Source organism: Pundamilia nyererei, unplaced genomic scaffold (genome assembly GCF_000239375.1).
Source record: "Pundamilia nyererei isolate P.nyererei 1_Seehausen unplaced genomic scaffold, PunNye1.0 scaffold00092, whole genome shotgun sequence".
Classification (NCBI taxonomy): Eukaryota; Metazoa; Chordata; class Actinopteri; order Cichliformes; family Cichlidae; genus Pundamilia; species Pundamilia nyererei.
The window spans coordinates 2,089,118-2,104,137 of NW_005187493.1; the positions used below are offsets into that span (position 1 = coordinate 2,089,118).

Here is a 15,020-nt window from a genome sequence, read left to right on the forward strand (position 1 = left end):
TATACACATATATATGTATACACATATATATAAATGCCAAAGATTTATCACTATCTCCTTATTCTAAAATAGATTTTTATCAGTGTTTTGCTTTACATCACACAAATTTGAATTCCAAAAAATCTCATATATAAAGACACTTATTTAAAACGATTTACAAATGCAAAGCACTTTTCTGTCACCATGTTGTGAAAAACGGTTCATTTTTATATCTTTTAATTTATTACCAACATATTACCTGTTAGGGATGCAGACTTGATTCGTTAATTATCTTTATTTTGTGTTTTTACTAACATTTTCAAACTTTAAAGCCAAGTACAAACATCCTTTTCCTCATAAATAGCTCAACATAATCAGTAAAGGATTAGAAAAATATTTTTGAACTGTCAGAAAAGCAATCGCCCTAAAAACAAATCCAGGAATCTCTGTATGTCTCTGCATGTGTCTGTTCATCTGGTTTGCAGGGAACCCGACAGAGTGCAGTGTTGACTTTGAAGTTTTCTGTGAGCTACTTTCCTTATTCACAAGGGGTCACTATAGCAGATAGATATTTTATGTGGCAGTTTTTACACCAGATGGCCTTCCTGACGCAAGCCCAAAGGGATTTTTGTCTCCTCCAGGGAGAGAAACCAGGGATTGTCGCTTGCTAGGTGAGTGCATGCATTATACCATGGAGCCACTAAGTTTGAAGTTTTCAATAACACTGCACGTGAGACGTTCAGAGAACATCAGTAAATTCTAGCCTGGCCACACACCTTTACAAGCAAATTCTCAACCTGCAAAAGAAATTTGGGGACATTTATAAAACAATCAGTTCTTGCCACATATGCAATGACTAAACCAGTCATTGCATATGTGGTTTAATAAAAATAATACAAACTAGGTTTCTCCTTACCAGCAGCTGTTGACTCAGTTAGCATTAGCTCTGATTTCTGGGCAGATTACAGTGTTTAGAAACAGTGGCATACATGCTTTCACTGCGTGCATCCTTAGAGTTGTCCTCTTTTAGACCAACTTCCTGCATGTGTGGCATTTAGGAAACATCTTTGCATGTAGCCCCTAAAATATCCTGCATCACACTCACCCTAAATGGGAACTATGCTAGTTAGTTACAACTTTTAAACTCTTTGGCTTATTAGAGAAACCTAAATATACATTTGTAAAACAGGTAAGTGTTCATAAATAATCAGAAATGTCATTTTGGAGCACTACATCTGACTATTTTAACTTATTATAAAACGTTGGAGTAAGGAGGGGCACAAATTCAAATTTTTCTATGTGTAATTTGTGCAAGTCGAACAGTCTACCGCTACAGCTAATTCAGTGCAGCAGCATACCTTCTACGATCTCCTCGGCGTCATCGGTGAAGAAGTCACTGAGCGGGGGCCTCTTAGGCCTCTTCAGGGTGTTCAGCAGCTGCTGAATCTTAGTGGAGACCCTGCTGCTTACAGGAACTCCTACAGGCAGGGTGAAGGTGGAGAGGGGCAGCAGCAGGGATAAATACACAGTCACACATCCCACGACACACAGTGACAGAACATTAGAACATTGTTTAAGCGTCTTACCATCACATAGTCTGCTGTTTTTCATGCCGTAACTTTTTAGTAAAAAATTGAATTAACCACAGATACACCATTTTGAGTCAACCGTAACATATGTCCGGACTGAAAAGCAGCAGCGCGGTGGGTGGCGTCAACACAAGGAGAACGGAGTGAGAGCCGGGATAAAGGTTTTTTTTTGGTTTGGGATCACACATGAGGATTCTTTTTGTGCGTGTAGACGTTGCTTTTGTTTCATTTCCTGGTTAAATCACTAAGTACACACAGCAGGGAGAGTCAGAAACACAGAACGCCATGGACATTGTAGATTAAGGAGTTTCCTTACTCTGTATATTACCTCTTCCTATTAGCCGGTCAAAAATAATTTGACAGAGTGGAAAAAAAAAAAAAAGAAAAAAAATCGGGAAGAAAAACAACTTGATTAATAAAAAGGTCACAGCTGGAAGTCAACACTTATTTGAAGAAAGAGAAATCAGATTCTTGCAAAGAGACACAAAATGTTAAAAATGAACTGTTCTCCATTACCATCCGCTGTCTCCATCATGCTCGAGCGGCTCTGTCCCCGGCTCATCCCTCGGACGACAGCGTTGGAGGGCAGGTCCACGCGTGGGCCTCTGGCCGGAGGGGCCACAGCTGTCACATCTGGAGGAGGTGCACTATTCTCTGAGTGGGCTGTAAGTGAAAGCAGTGAGATGTCCACGTGTTTTAATGGGACGAATGTACTGTAGCTATAATTTAAATTTTAAATTTAAAAAATAAAAATAAAACACTCATGCATTAGCAAAAACAAAAGACTATTATTACCTTCACACATGGCAGTGAAAAGCCCTCAGTTTATTTGTATGTGAAACACTACTCACAAGCTAACTATAGCTGGTAGGTTTATGTACTCTGCATTACAGGATTAGGCTATATTAAAGCTAGTTGTGCAGCATTACATAAATTGACCAATCAGATGATCCAAACTTTTTACCTGCTGCTTTTCCTCCAGTTAAATAATTAATAAGTCTACTGTCCTTTGCTTTAACATACACAACGTCTGCACAGAACATTCTCCACACAGGCGCACGTCTCACCAATGCGACTGTGAGCCAGCATGTCCGTCACCGCGGCAGTGCGAGGCTGCTCGTGGGGCTGGTGCTGAGGTTGGTACTGTGGTTGGTGGTGAGGCTTATAAAGAGGCTGGTACTGCGGTTTGTACTGAGGCTGAGGTTGGCTCTGAGGCTGTGGTTTGGCCTCCTGTGAGAGGGTGGAGGAGGCCGAGGAGGAGGTGGAAGAGCCCTGGACGATGTGGTTGACCCAAGACTCCGGGCTCTGCAGGTTGGGGTTGACCTGAGGCTGGGGAGCAACCACTGACGACTGCCTGCGCACGGCTGTCTCATCTTCGGATCCAGACGAGGAGTCTTAGTGCCACAAAACAAAATGTAAATGTCCATAATTCTTAACTAAAAAGTCCAACTTTAATGCCTTCGCACGTCCTACCTGGTGGTGTGCGTGTTTCAATGGGTGACTGCACGTATGTGGACCTCCGTTTGGTAGGCATGGGGAGCGCCATCTTCTCCTCCTTATGTTTAGCCAAGGCAGCTTGTACTGCCTCAGTATGGATATCTGTATTGACACAAACACATTTAGTTTAGGTAGAGATTAGTTCCAATGGCTTTGGATCTCATTCAGAGCAACAAAACAAAGAAGGCCACAAAGAAAAAAAGCTGTTAACATTCTTTCAACATGACTCAAGAATGTACATTTTGTTTACTACCTCCATTTATGGTCTTTTTCTTCCATTAGTGAGACCTTTTTTTTTCCCCGTCATATGAAAGTTTATTGAACTACTTCAAAGAGTCACCGCTGTGTGAATAACATTTTCATATGTTTGAATGATTTCCATAGGGGATCTCAACCGAGGAGCCGAGCCCCCTAAATGAGATTTCAAGGCACAGTAACTAACTTTAGGAGTCCCACGATAAAGAGAAAAAGAAGAAGAGAAAAATCTAGCAAGCTTGCAAAATAATGATGAAAAACATTACTTTGCTTTAGCTGGTGACAGCATTTTTTTGAGAGCAGGAGTGCAGTGTTATGTCTATAAGTCATGTTTAAAACTTGAAGAACGGTGACAGGTGAGAAGCCTGAAGAAATCCTTACAGGAAGACAGCATTTTCCCAATGAAACGGCACACAGAGAGGAGAGAGCCAAGCCGTGTATTAGCCCACTCACATGCCTACACGCGCAAATGCACACAGTAATGAATGCCGAGATACTTTCACTTGATGACACCCACAGGCGCATTAAAAGGCACCGCGTAAACAGACGCACGCTCAGAACACGTAACAGAACACGCGCCACAAAAGACGACTTAGGGAATTTTCACATCTATCGACTGGAGGGCATCATTTTTGTTGAAACATCAACAGATTTAAATAAATCACAGAGCACAGCTCATTTCACAGCAGCAGTGGGGACCATAATTACATAACTGTCATTCTGCTTAACAGATTGTTCTCAGCTAAATCATTCGCTCTCATAATGTGCTGTTGCGCATCCTCGCACCGGAGCGTCAGGAGAGACGACTCCTTGCACATGTCCGGGAGGATGAGGGCGGTTTCCACGGTGATGGGCACAGTGGGGTGCGTGGCAGCTTGCGGTGAGTTTTACTCCAGTTCCAATCAATACTGACATGTGGGCAGCTGAGGACCTTTACTTATGTCTTTGATGCATGCCCGTTTTATTTATCTTCTTAATCTGAATCTAAAATGGTGTACATAAAACATAAAACATAAAGTGTAATCATAGCGAGAGCAGCTCCAGAAAGCAGTCAGCGGTGTATTTGAGTGAACTCCGTAGTGACAGGCTGTGTAAGAGGTGTAATAACTGCAGGAAGCCAGAGGCAATTAAATTGTTCTGCAGTCTGTTAAAATTATAACCACCTTATTTTTTCTGTTCCTCACTGCTGCAGTTTCTACTATTCTTACATTATTTTAGGCTGTAACACTTCTAATTAGAAATCTCTGACCTGCCATTTTCTAACAACATGACTCAAGGTCATCAAGTTCATTTTTTCTGTCGAGTAGGATCACAACTTTGGTTCTGATAGAAACTCCTCATCGGTTTTTGGATGAACTGCCATTATAAGCCTACTATAGTAATCCTTTGTTCCCCAGAGGGGTACACCTCCTGACTTTAGTGATCTTCTTTTTTTCCTCATGCCACCATCAGAAACACATTTGCATTTTTATTTTATTTTTTATGTAAAACGTGTCAGTACATGCTGCCAGCCTTTATCACGAGATATCCATGTGCCTCAGGGTGAAATGTGACACTTTTGATGATTTTTTTCATTAGTGCAAAATTACAACAAAGTACCTCAAAACTGATGGGCTCAGCTTTAGCTTCTGTTTTACTGCACATTAGCAAAACGTGTGCAAGCTAATTAACGTGCTAACATCAGTTATTAGCATTGCCGTTGTACATGGCAAGACTAGCATTCAGCTTCAGCATACACCCCCATAAACTTACTACCACAACTCTTCTTCCCCTCACCTACAGGCGGCTGTGGCAGATTCCCTTTTAACAGGAAGAAACCTCCAGCAGGTTTCTTCCTGTTAAAAGAGAGTTTTTCCTTCCCACTGTCACCAAATGCCTGCTCATAGAGGGTCATTATTGTTGGGGTTTTCTCTCCATTATTGTAGGGTTGCTACTATACAGTATAAAGTGCTTGAGGCAACTGCTGTTGTGATTTGGTGCTATATAAATAAAACTGAATTGAATGGAATCACCACAGCTTCAGACTTAGTCGTGTAGCCTAAAATTTGCAAAAGGGAACAAGATCAGGAACAGAAATATTGTTTTATACATTCTGTGCTGAAACGGTTTTTGTTGATTTTCTCCAAACCTCAGAGTTAAATATGCACTATCTGGACACAGTATTGGGCCAAACAATGCCTTAATCTTGGAATTCAGGTGTATAAAACCAAAGAAACCTAGCCACACAGCCTGCCTCTAAAAACATTTCTGAAAGAATGGGTCCTCTTAGATTTTAGTTGAATAAACGTAATTGTGAAAACATCAATGTGTGTAGTGTTGTATTTCCTCAGTGCATCAATATATTTGCATATTCTGTATTTTCCAGCATGTAAAGGAACTTCTTGTCCACTGTGACACTCCTTTTTGTTCTCATCCTGCAATATAAACTTAGTTGAGGAATACCATCTGCCATTCAGCTTGGTTTTATTTTACATTTTCTCATCTCTTAATTTAACCACTTTTGCAGTATTTGCAATTCTTTATACCAGAATTCATTTCATATGTCGGAGACTTTCGAGACTACGAAAACATTGTGGAACGAAGCACAACAATTCTGGGAGCAATTTTCATTCCACTATGGAATCCAAATTAAGGGTTTTGAACCACAGAAGTGACTGTGACATAGACAATAGCACAGATAAATGCATGTGTCTCAAATCTAAATTCACTGCCCACTACACTGTAAACTACTGATTGTCTTATAAAAGAGCAGTAACTGAATACACAAGGGAGCTTTATTGCCAAGTTTCACTCACAGTAAGTATAACAATCATAGCCTGACCAACATAACAACCTATTTTGAAGCCAGGACACAAATATAGCTTTTGGGGACTTTCAATATTTAAATTCTTATCTATCGTGCAATGCCATCAGCGAAACATCAAAACAAAGATTTATTTCCTAACACAGACCTGTTATCACAATTTCAATTTAGCCTCTACTGAGTTTTTTTAAGCTCTAATCTTTCTGAATCCTCCAACCAGATTAAACAAAAATAATGTATGTTGCCCCTGCCAGTAAGATTTTCTGTAAAGCTGAAACATTTTTAGACAACTCTCCACCAAACTCCAGTCTGACAGACAGACTTTAGATTAGTCAGCCTGGCATTTAGCATGCTGCACAGGCTGAGAGGCTTTTTAAGAAAAGAACCAGCAGGGTGTGGGTCAGCCCACAGGGAGATGCTTTTAGAGCCCGACTCTCAGTCAACAAACACTAGTTGTGTCCTGCACACGTGCTTTGTGCTTCTCTTGTCTCATCTTCACGTGAAAAGGAAACAACCATCTCTGAATCGAGGAGGGGGCCAAAGGGTACATCTTCAACACGTAACAATGCTGAGATCGCAGACATTCACTACTCTCTGAATGGTACTCGTGACTATTGATCATCAGTCTTAACAAACTTACACAGTAATGATCATGAAACTGGCCGCACAGCCCCACTGTTAGTCAGTGGTGTTGGTTTTGATCATTAAGTAAATATAGTGTTTATGAAGCTGAGGAAATCTGCAGTAAGCTGCAGAAGATGTCACATGGATGAGTGACGAAACGTTTCTCCCACTGAAAACACAGCGGCTGAACAGAATCAACTTTCTCGGATCTTTACCACTTATATAGGATTTTTTTGTAAAAAAAAAAAAAAAAAAAAAATCTGTATTTCCCTGCTCTCCTCACAACCTTCTCATACATAGCCAGCCACTGACATCACTCTTCTGCCTGAGAAGGGGGTCCTCACTAAGGCGGCTTCCCAGCTGCGGCAAAGCACTGCTGTCTGCCTCGCTCTCACACACACACACGTTCCCCACAGCTCTTTAATTTGTCCCTTTGAAACAGCCCAGGATCTGAGCTTAAAAACAGACTGTTGTCGGATCGTTTCAGCTCTGAAAACTGTGCTGTAGTGCGCTGTACCGCTGGTGTGACCGTGGTGGGACAACCAAAGTGGGATGAAGAACATTTTGCCGCTGGACTTCTTGCTCACCTGATCTGTAGCGGTCATCCCGGGTTCCTCCACTGCGATGCGTTCTGCGAGCGCGTCGCTCACGATACCGGGATGAGCTGGAGGGTGGAGGTGCATGGCTCGAAGAACTAGGAGCAGGAGGCTGTACGTTTTGAGGAGGTGGTGCTGTAAAATAAACACAAAATACATGCATTGTTACAAAACAATCAAAAACTGCTTTACATACTCATTTCTGCAAACACTTTGATTCAATAGGCAGAAGACTTTCCTGTAACAGGCCTTGGGTATCTGCTGAACTTTTAACTGTTTCTGTTAAACACTATCTGTTTAACTGTGCTGTGGAAGGTGATGATTTGGTTTATGTCCTTCTGCACTACCCGCCAAGAGTCAGAGCCAATAACAATGTCTTAACATTGTTATTGTAGAGCTGGAGCTTACTTTGGATCCTATATATTTCTCAGTCACCTAAAAGAACCTCTAGCTTTGTTCACTCTGGCTGTGATGTTTTTATGGGCTCTGTTGTGGCTGCTCACCAGGCTACCAAGGTACGTGAATTCTTAGCAACGGGGTGGCTAGAGGAGGAGGTAGAGCAGGTCATCATCTACTAATCAGAAGATTGGTGGTTTGTAGTCTTGGACAAAGTATTCAAAGTATTCTTGGACAAGATACTGGAATCTGAGTTGCTCCCAAATATGTGTTGTTCATCAGAGTGTGAACAGAAGCAGTGAATAAATGAAACGGTGTATAAAGCACATTGAATGTTCACCTGGAGTGGGAAAGCACTGTATAGGAATCAGACCATTTAATATTCTTCAGAACCTCACTGATGATAGTAATGATATTAATGAGCATCACAACAAAGACTGGATAGTTTTCTCTGTTTTAGGAAAACCTCAAATGCCACTTTAGCCTTTTTACCATGAAACCATGTTGCTGTCATATGTGCACAGTGTGGCTGTGCATTAAGCACATCATGTATACTTGTCATGTCAATTGGTCTCTGCTATCGCTATTATTACAGATGGCCGCTCCTCTGTGAGTCTGGTTCTGTCGGAGGTTTTTCCTATTAAAAGGGGGTCCTTCCTTCCCACTGTTGCCGAGTGCTTACTCTGAGGATTGTTGCGGTTTTCTCTATAATATTGTAATATAAAGCGTTTTGAAGTGACTTTTGCTGTGATTTGGCGCCATATATTTGAAATCAAATTGAACTGAACTGAATGTAAATTTCAAATGACATGAAAAATATTAAAATTGATTTTTTTGTGTGTGTGTTTGAAGCTACATTTATTTTTTTAAGGTGGGCTTTTTGGACGTTGTTTTAAGGACATGGATTGTCATATTCCAACTGAGAGAATCAGCTCGTGTTTGTCTGCTTTGTAGATCTGCTGTTCCAAGTCTGTTTTTTTTGTTTTTTAATTTCATTTTTGTAACATAATAAATAAAAAACTACTAAAAAAAAGCTATGGGTGTGAAATGATTCTATTTTTAAATATAGTTTTTTAATTTAAGTCAAGAACAGATTCTTTGCCACGGCAAAAAGACAAAGAAAAATATTGTTTTGAGTATGCCTAAGCAAGACAGGAAAACAGCAAAGACACGAGGGATGCACATCTATGCTTAGCCCGATCAAAAAAGGGATTAACACTTACGTGGAGTGTGGATTATGTAGGGAGCCAGAAGTTTTGCCCTTTTCTTCTCATAGCCCTTCTGTGTGATGTCACCTGTAGAAAAAATAAAATAAAATAAAACTCTGTATTGCTTCTGAAAAAATGAGCATAAGATATGCCACCATAAAAATAACAAAACATCTCAAACTCTGATTTTTTTATTTGATGGAATTCAAATATACACCAGTTAGACTGTCAAAGGTGCTCATTTGAACCCTGAACTTTAATAAAAAATGTTATGATGGTAGTGTTTTCACATTTCTCTTTGCCATTACAACAATATCAGCATTATTAATATCACTTTTTCCCTCTCATTAACCCTGCTTCAGCAGAGCAGATCGTAGAAAGACTGTCATAAGGACCAAGCAACAGTTACTCAAGTGTTATCGCAGATCGATGGTAGAATAAACAGCTTCAGCATGATCAGCTTTCTATCTGTGAATGGAGTCAGCCAACACCTGTTCCAACCCACTGTGGTAGAAAAAGCAGGAAGCAGCAGGGAAAAAAAGAAAAAAAATGATAAAGAAGATGATGAAAACACAGTTGGACCCACACAGTGTTGCAGTAATCTCTGGAGATGACTGCAGGCGTCAAACATGTGGCTCGATTCCAGCCTCAAAGAAGAGAAAAACAAAACAGGACTAAATCTGGAAACGTACGGAAGCGTGGGCAAGAGATGGGATGATTCAGAGACACCGACAGAAAAGACAGAAGTGTGAAAACTGAGGACAAGAAAGGGAAAAACGGAAATGCAGAGAAGATAAAGCGATGTAGTCAGAAAAAGCTTATGAAGATGAGAATGATGCTGCAAAGGACAGAAGAGGAGGAATCCTGAGCCACGGGTTTGACTTGATCGTATTCAAGTGATAGGTAAGCAGTGTCCTTTCGACACCATCTTCCATCCCTCCTGCCAACAGCCCATCTGCAGCTTCCTCCACCCCACCAGACCCAACACAGCCTGACTGAGCTCTCGGCTGGCCCCGAAGCGATACAGAAACTCTGCCAAACTCTTCTGTGGGCAAAGCTGTCAGGTTTTGAGTTACTAAAAATCCATCTGGAGAGCCCGTACAGACTCTTACAGTAATTGTGTTGATCAGCAATGATTCATTCAGTATGTTCACCAGTAGCTGCCCTGGCTGCATTTTAAACTTCATCTCCACATGTCTCTGAAACAACCTGTTATCCTTTTACAGTGCCTGAAAATGTCTGTACGAAGGGGAGATAGCTTTATATCAACTACAAGTATTGGCCGGTCTGATGGAGGACCCTGATGTTTGTGAATCAGCCACTCAGTAGCATAATGCCCTGTGGGCCTCAGTTTTAATCTGTGATTACAATTTAGGATTCTGAGATGCAAAGAAAAATACAAATCTTTCTGGCACTGATTTTTATTCTCTGCCCAGTTACAGCACAGAGGACAACAGAGAGGAGATGAGGATTTTCTGATGTGGTTCCAACAAACCACAAAGTTAAAAGCACTAACGTGAAGTGAGCATCTTGTTACAAAGACAAAGGGTGGAATATAAAGCAGCAAGTGAAGTGTCACTTTTTGAAGTCGGTGTGTTAAAAGCAAAGCAGCATAAAATTGGAACAAAATCATGATGGTTACACGAATCCCCAAAACAGAAGGCCTTCCAGCGCAAACCAAAACAGAAAGAGGTTCAAGGTCACAAATTTGTATGAATTCTTTACAGGAGATGTGCAAAGAAGTTTGCACTGTGAACATGTTATTATTAAATCAACATGAAACGCATATGATTTACAACACATGCAGTCAAGACATCATCCAAGTTCGCTCTGAGTAACTTTGAATCTACTTAGAAAACCGCAATTATATGCAAACTTCATCTTTAGATGTCGGTTATGACTAAACAGTCCAGAAAAAAAAATACACCAATACCTTTGAAACTGTAGTTTGCTTAAACTTTAGTTATTCTTATTTTGTAAAGAGTGAGAATGTATGGCCTCACATGTTAGGCTAAAGGTGTTTTTAACTGTGGTGGATATTCAAGCTGGGCCTCTGTTTCCTGCTTTATGATTGTTGGAATTTTTGGATTTGTTGTTATGAAAGGATGAAAACAATAAGAATCACATTTTGCGTAATTGACATTACAGATGATACAAAGATCCTCCGCTTATATTTAATAACTGACTAATCTGCTTGGTCTTAAACAGAACCTCGAACACAACTCTTAAGCAGAAGAGACAGAAAAGCTTAGGCAACCTACAACACAGCCATATAAATTGCCACACTGCTGACATCACTGTGGATAGGACGGCAACAGTGAAAGTGCTCCTGTTTGGAGGATATTGCCTGAGAGACCACTCCAACACAATATCTGCTCGGCGACTGAGGGCCCTTTTTTTCTGAAAATGGAAGAAAAGCAAACACTTCCATAAGTAATGCATGAACAGTACAGTTGGCCACGCTCAGTGACACAATTTATTTTTAGCTTATGTGAACAGGCAGTTTCACTGCAGATAGGCAGAGAGGGAGATGGAGTCAGTGAAGGGGGAGGGGCTTGTGTGGCATTAAATGAATCTCAAAGTAATCACTGTTCCATCTGGATGATTTGAAAGTCATCTGTGTTTTTACGGCTGCGTCATCACATTTGGTCTCCAGCAGTTGAAGCTGAAGGGTTAAACTGATGTGAAAGCACTGCATGCGATCAGTGAACTACAGGTGATTAGAGCCCTGCATGAAAATATGTATGTGTGCTCCCTTATATTTTTTTTTCCATCAATTATTCCTAAAATATGACTATAAAAAAAAAAAACTATTACAATTACCAACAACTTTTTTTTTTTTGTACTTTTCCAAAAAGCTATTTTGAGTGAGGTTTTCCATGGGATTGGAAACACTTCAACGCTTGCAGCTTGTAGCGGTGCCTCGCCCTGTGAATAAAGGGCACAGGAAAAACAAAAAAAACTGATATGGCAAGTTCTTAGAAGAAGGATCAGTTAGTGTGACGTGCCTCAATTTTTCACATCATCATAGAAAAAAAAATCAAAGTGCAATATGATAGAAATGGCTCCAGAAGCATTTATAAAGACTTTGGGGTTTTCTCAGTTCATGATAACTACCACAACAACTCAAACCACCTTTAGTAGATGGTGTGTTTTATGGATGCCCATAAATCCTATTAAAACCTATTAAAATTTGGAGTTAAAGTTCCAAAGTTTATGCTCTCCTTTACATGTTCCAATGCCATCCAGTGGGCTGGATTGGAGATCTTTAATGGGCCCATTCTGGCCCCTGGCTTTTATGTTTAACATCCCTAGTCTAGCGATAGAGGAACTCTCCATAGTGTCGGGCATCATACAAAGTTTACACTATGAACACAGCCCAGAAGTGGTGAAAAAAAGAATCCACGGGAACGGCAGAGCACCTGCAGATAACTCCACACCGCAACTTAATCTTTGTTAAGGTGTCCAGTGTGAGACAAAAATTGACTGTTCGGTAACACAGATGAGATAAAAATGTAATTTTCTGATAAAAGTTATAAATGTTGTGTTTGGAGGACAAAACAAGTTATGTGGACAGGCCATCAAGATTTGGGACTTGGACAGATTAGGTCTGAATTTCATTGAGAAATTTTGCAGGAGCGTGTCTGAGCAGCAGTCCATGACCATGGACCTCGGTCGTGTTGTGCAAGCAGAATGAGTCAAAGCACACAGGTACATCCACAATGATATTGTTAAAAAAAAAATAAAACTAATGTTTTGCAATGGCCAAGGTAAAATCCTGTTTTTCTGACATTCTGTTCAATAACAACAACCCTGAAACATTTATGAGCTGAAATGGTTTTGTTGGGAGATTTTTTCCTCCTCACCATTGTGCAAGTCTCATAAGTAAAGGTCGTCACTGTTTGACTCTCTCCCGCAAAAATACGACGTTTGACAACCTCCCCGTACCCTTAATGACAAAGTTCGGTCCCCTAAATGTATATCACCACCATATTTCAGGCCTGCTTCTCGAGCAAGCAGGCCTGAAATATGACAGAAAGTGCTCACTCCAGAAAAAAGAAAAGAAACAAGGGTTACCCCTAGCAGGCATCCAAGGGGGAGCAAATTAAGGAGGGTCTATATTCAAGAATTCCCATACTTTAGCAACACTTTTCAGTAAAGACATGAGGCACTACTGTTTTAGTCAGACTGCGTATTTGTGGGTAAATATAATGACATTGTAATTTCACATAAAAAACATTGAAATCCCATTTAATTAGAGGGGAATTACACCCTTAGTTGCAAACCGTATTATAAAATGTTACCAGAAAAAGAGTTAAAAAGATGTATTATTTAGCCCAGCTTATATTATAAAGACAAACATGTCTACACACACTATAGATGCAAACAGTCAAAGAAATCTGCTCGAGGCAAATCACAGCCCTGCTGAGGTGATGAGGGCCTCACTCGTTAACCCACTTTCTCAGAGTGGCCCAGTCACGTCTGTCCTATTGGTGGAGAGGTCACCATGCGACTATTTCAGTGTTACAGTCAGGTTTCACACGAGGCTGCCGCCACTCTGCTCTCCTGTCTTTGTTTGACAGTATGCATCAGTAAAGGAAACCCGTGCGTGCACCTCAGAGCGTACGTTTTCACTTTCCACGACGTGAAGGGGAGAAACATCAAAGCAGTGCCTTGTCTAAGCCCTCCACACTCTCACACTTTCTAGCTTCAGATTATTTGAATTGCAGCAGGCCTGCACTCTCCTTCCTCCCCACAGGCACTCAGTCTGAATAGTAATTAGCTACTGCCCTCTATTTTCTTTCCCTGCTTCTTTCTCTCCCTCATCACATTATCATTCGAATACTTGGTCTCCAAAAAGAAAAAAAAAGAAACAAACAACTTAAAGTCGTGTTAACACCTGCTTTGTGAAAATTATATAAACACTTGGCAAAATATTACAGAGGAAACGTGGATTTCCTGCCGTTTTCTCTCATCTTACAAGAGCGAATAAGCCTGATGATAATGTGTCTACTATAATCACACAATAGCAAACTCCAAGGAGGATCCTCCAAACGGAATAAAACAAGTTTGTCAGTGAAGTATTCGAATTTACCCAGAGTAACTGACATATGGCCCCTCCTCTTTGGCTCTGGGGCTCCTCTGCATTTGCTGACTGAGTTCAAGGGAACATGTATAAGATTGAACTGAAACCTGGTGGTGACATTTCAGCATTTTGTCCACACATTAATAATATATTAAGGGGACAAAATATTAAGAACACTTAATATTGTGTTGCTTTTAGACAACAAGAAAACTGAATGTGTATTCTAGAAGACACACACACCCACACTGGGATAATATAGCTAGATAAAAAAAAAATGTATGTTGTCTGTTTCTCTGTGTGAGCCATGTGACAGACGGGCGACCTGGTACAGGGTGCAGCCTGTAGATAAAGATGTACATCCAAATACTTTTGTCTATATGGAACATAAATGTAGATCCTAGCAAATGGTTCATGGCCTTTGTATGATGCATGCTTTCTGTACTGAACAATCAGTCCAGACTGCTTGAGAATACAAGACCATGCAAGTGTGAATGACACTTCGGGTGCTACTGACAAAACTTGGAGCTTTTTGTTTCTTCTGTGACTTCCATATTGTTCGCCTTTCTTCAGCGTCGATGATCTTATTCTACACTGTCTGACATATCACACTTTTACACTGCTTTTTTTTTAATGATCATTTCCCCAATTCAAGGTGTCTTGTGCAATGTTTTATTTCACCAAACAAAACATCTTTATCTTTTTTAGAGAATTTTATAATGATGGTTTTAGTAATTATTGCCGTTTGGGAGGATACAAAAAACAACAATGGATTATTGAAAAGAAAGCAACAGAGAATTTCTGTGTACCTTTACCTTTACCTGTACCTTTACTCTGTCAGACAACAAAACTGGAATTACAGGCACTGGTGAGTGAAAGAAAGTGCTTCAAAAAAGCCTCAAGCTCTAAAAAACACACACACACACACACACACACACACACACACACACACACACACACACACACACACACACACACACACACACACAC

General features: G+C 40.5%; 1 protein-coding gene across 4 annotated transcripts in view; it reads right to left on the bottom strand.

Moving 5' to 3' along the window:
• The window catches only part of dip2bb (disco-interacting protein 2 homolog Bb), a 43,927-nt gene that overhangs the window by 16,833 nt on the left and 12,074 nt on the right, over positions 1–15,020 (bottom strand). For 2 of the 4 annotated variants that reach the window (XM_005739619.1, XM_005739617.1), the window contains exons 2-8: positions 8,963–9,034; positions 7,335–7,478; positions 3,042–3,167; positions 2,636–2,962; positions 2,085–2,231; positions 1,885–1,902; positions 1,338–1,457 (exon numbers count right to left, since the gene is read on the bottom strand). In XM_005739619.1, the coding sequence (XP_005739676.1) occupies positions 1,338–1,457; positions 1,885–1,902; positions 2,085–2,231; positions 2,636–2,962; positions 3,042–3,167; positions 7,335–7,478; positions 8,963–9,034 (954 nt within the window). The remainder of the gene's footprint in view (positions 1–1,337; positions 1,458–1,884; positions 1,903–2,084; positions 2,232–2,635; positions 2,963–3,041; positions 3,168–7,334; positions 7,479–8,962; positions 9,035–15,020) is intronic. The other 2 variants (XM_005739620.1, XM_005739618.1) reach the window with 1 other exon arrangement.